This window comes from Silene latifolia, chromosome Y (genome assembly GCF_048544455.1).
Source record: "Silene latifolia isolate original U9 population chromosome Y, ASM4854445v1, whole genome shotgun sequence".
Lineage (NCBI taxonomy): Eukaryota > Viridiplantae > Streptophyta > Magnoliopsida > Caryophyllales > Caryophyllaceae > Silene > Silene latifolia.
This window is the reverse complement of record NC_133538.1, coordinates 16441949-16445689: the sequence shown is the minus strand read 5'-3', so window position 1 is coordinate 16445689 and position 3741 is coordinate 16441949. Positions and strand designations below refer to the sequence as shown.

At 42.8% G+C, this 3741-nt stretch overlaps 1 protein-coding gene across 1 annotated transcript; it reads left to right on the top strand.

Annotated features, from left to right (window-relative positions):
- Positions 1-349: 349 nt before the first annotated feature.
- Positions 350-1395, top strand: LOC141627652 (uncharacterized). Its single transcript, XM_074440884.1, has 3 exons — positions 350-445; positions 613-976; positions 1034-1395. The coding sequence occupies exons 1-3, from the start codon at positions 350-352 to the stop codon at positions 1393-1395; spliced, it is 822 nt and encodes a 273-aa protein (XP_074296985.1).
- Positions 1396-3741: the final 2346 nt, after the last annotated feature.

Below are 3741 nucleotides of genomic sequence, written 5' to 3'. Positions count from 1 at the left end.
CGATCGTGCAGTACTGACCCCGTGTTATGTTAACAAAACTGTGGTGATCCATTCGGGGATGGTGAGCTGTTGGCTTAGCAGGTACAGTTGGTATGTTGGTGCTGGGCATAGAGGGAGTCGAGTCATCATGCTACCGGTCTATAAATGTAGAGGCATTAGTTCATAGTAGTCTTTGTTATAACTTGTAATCAGTTTTGTATTTGGTTGTAAAGAGTTACGGTAATATAACATAAGTGTTCTTTTATTGTCTGTTCGATCTACTACCCCGGGTAACCGAGATGGTAACACCTTCATACACTGGGATGGTCCTTGGTAAGGCGTCCTGGTGTGCGGGGGTGTTACACCATCAATGAGGACTTATGATGGGACCTCAGATCCACAAAATCATGTGGCCTTCTATAAACAAAAAATGTTGGCTACATCGATTCCAAGCGAGTATAAGCAGGTCTGCATGTGCAAAGGACTTGGAACAACCCTAACCGGTCATGTACTGTAGTGGTATATTTACCTGGCCAATGGAACTATCAAGTCCTTTGCTGACCTGATCAACACCTTCAACCAGCAGTTTGCAAGTAGCAGGGAATTGGAGAAGCGTTCCAGTGACTTATACAGGATTACCCAGATCCGAATGAGACACTCAGAACTTTCTTGAACAGATTCAATAAGGAGAAGGTGTCCATCCCTAGATGTGACGTTGGGACAGCAGTGGAGGCATTTAGGCAGGGAGTATTACCCCACAGTGATCTCTATGGAGAACTCACCAAGTACCCCTGCCATACCTTTGAGGATGTTCAAGCCAAGACACTTGCTTATATCAGGCTAGAAGAAGACAAGAGTTACAAGCTTGGAGGATCCTGCAATCTAAAAGATTATGACAAACCAAACAGCAAAAGTGGCGGCAGAAGCAACAACTACAAGAGTGGTCCATATACCAAGCCTGACTATTCAGAAGTCAACCTAACACAAGAACAACAAGGTAAGACTAAATTACATCCGCCAATTTCTAAACATAACTTCTGTGTTGACATTGCAGGCCTGATCCAACGACTTGATAACATGGGACCAGTAGTTAGATGGCTCAGAAAGGTGGACAACCTAAATCCAAGGAGAGACCAGACCAAGTGGCGTGAGTTCCATATGGATGTAGGGCACACGACAGAGGACTGTTTTAATCTCAGGAAGGAGGTAGCCTACCTATTGAAGGCTCGATATCTCAAAGATTTGATCAAGACCAAAAGTAGGCAATCTGGTCAGAACAGAAGCCACCAGAAGCAAAAACCAGAGCACAATCTTCCTCCATCGCCCCCTCTCTATGTAGTAAGATTCATAAATGGTGGATCGGAAATTTGTGGCCTGACCAGTTCAGCGGCAAAGAAGATAGTTAGGACTCCTTAGATAAATTTACCCTACAAGCCTGATAATTTACCACCCATCACATTCAGCGATTATGACCTGGTGGGCATCCCTGACATGCATCATGACGGCCTGGTGATCTCCATGCAAATTGGGACTGCCAATGTAAGGAGGATTTTGATAGACGAAGGCACCTCAGTGAAATTAATCATGCTATATGTACTCAAAGCCATGAAAATCAACGAGGACCAAATTACTAAGAAATCCAGCGTCTTGGTAGGATTCAGCGGAGAAACAAGGAACACGGTAGGATAAATCTATCTCCCTATCTATGCTGAAGGTGTTGCATCCTACGAAAGATTTGGAGTCCTTGACTGTCTGTCCTCTTACAATGTCATTCTAGGCAGATCGTGGATCCACAATGTCAAGGCCATCCCCTCATCCTATCACCAGTGTGTCAAGATACCAACGAAATGGGGAATAACAACCATCAAAGGTGAGCATAAATTAGCCCAGGAATTCTACGCTGAGGCCCCGAAGCCTTCCAAGGCAGGTAAGTCCCTTGCATAGCAATTACAGTACCCTGTAAGGAGCACATACGTAGCACCACCAAAGATGGAAACGGATCAGGTAATCCTTGATTCTGAGTACCCTGACAGGTATGTACTGGTTGGGTCTGATACCCCTGACACTGTTAGGCCTGGTTTAGTAAGTTATCTCAAAACTAAATCTTCTTGTTTTGCTTGGTCTCACTTTGATATGACTGGAATTAGTGCGGAAGTTATCACCTATAGACTCAACATTGACACATCTTTCAAGCCTGTACAGCAAAAAAGACGGAAATTTGCACCTAAAAGAAACCTGATCATCAACGAAGAGGTAGATAAACTCCTCGACATGGGCATGATCAGGGAAGTTATGTACCCTGAATGGATAGCAAGCGTGGTTGTCATACAAAAGAAGAATGGCAAATGGAGAGTCTGTGTAGATTACACTGACCTGAACAAAGCATGTCCTAAAGATCCATTCCCTCTGCTACACATTGATGCCATAGTAGATGCAACAGTAGGACACGAAATGCTAACATTCATGGACGCTTTTAGTGGATTCAACCAGATAAAGATGCACCCTGCTGACCAGGAGATTACTGCATTCATTACTGACCGAGGCATATATTGCTACACTGCCATGCCATTCGGTCTAAAGAATGCAGGGGCAACATACCAACGCCTGGTCAACATGATGTTTAAAGATCAGAATGGGAACATTATGGAAGTCTACATCGATGATATGGTGGTGAAATCCATGAATACACAAGATCACGTGGAACAATTAGAAATAGCATTTCAAATCTTGGAAAAATATAACATGAAGCTCAACCCTGCAAAATGACACTTTGGAGTTTCTGCAGGGAAATTCCTAGGCTATAGGGTGACAAAACGGAGCATAGAAGCAAGTCTAGAACAAATTAAAGCTATACTAGAGTTACAATCACCCAGGTCTGTTAAAGACATCCAGAAGCTGACAGGTAGGGTGGCTGCCCTGAACAGGTTCATATCCAGATCTTCTGAGAGGTGTAAAACATTTTACAGCCTACTCAGGAAAAATAAACAGTTCCACTGGACACCTGAACATGAAGCAACCTTCCAGGATCTAAAGTTATACCTTTCATCTCCACCTTTACTGGCCAAGCCAGAAAAAGGGAAACCCTTTCAGTATACCTATCTGTGACCGACAAAGCCGTAAGTGCAGTCCTGGTGAAGGAACAAGAAGGACAGCAACACCATGTCTATTATGTAAGTAAAACTCTACTAGATGCTGAAATGAGGTATGGCTTACTTGAAAAATATGTCTTAGCTTTAATTATGTCATGTGCAAAGTTAGGGCCCTACTTTGAATGTCACCCTATAATAGTTAGGACTAACCAACCGATAAAATATGTCCTGCGGAAGCCTGAACTATCAGGCAGGATGGCCAAATGGTCAGTCCAGCTTAGTAACTATGTGTGGATACCTCATTTCTACATCTTTCGCCAACCACCCAGTGATAGTTGGGCCGCATGTTTGGTACGCGGAACGATTTATGACAGTCTGTAAGTTTATCATCAAGTGATAGCTCAAACACTTGTGTCTACCCCTTGGTCATCATCTACGCGTCGATACGGTCGTTTTGACAGTAATTAGAGTTCATTTGGAGTCCGGGTTAAAAACCGCTTCATTTTCTAAGAAACCGTTTAAAATGCCGAGTCGGAATGTTCTAGAATATTCCAGATATTTATTCCATAATTTAATTTTATATCTTTTGGTAAAATATATCTCATATATCATATTTTACGGAATAAGGAAGTAGAGATCTACCGCAATTCCCTAAATAAAACGCGGAAATCTT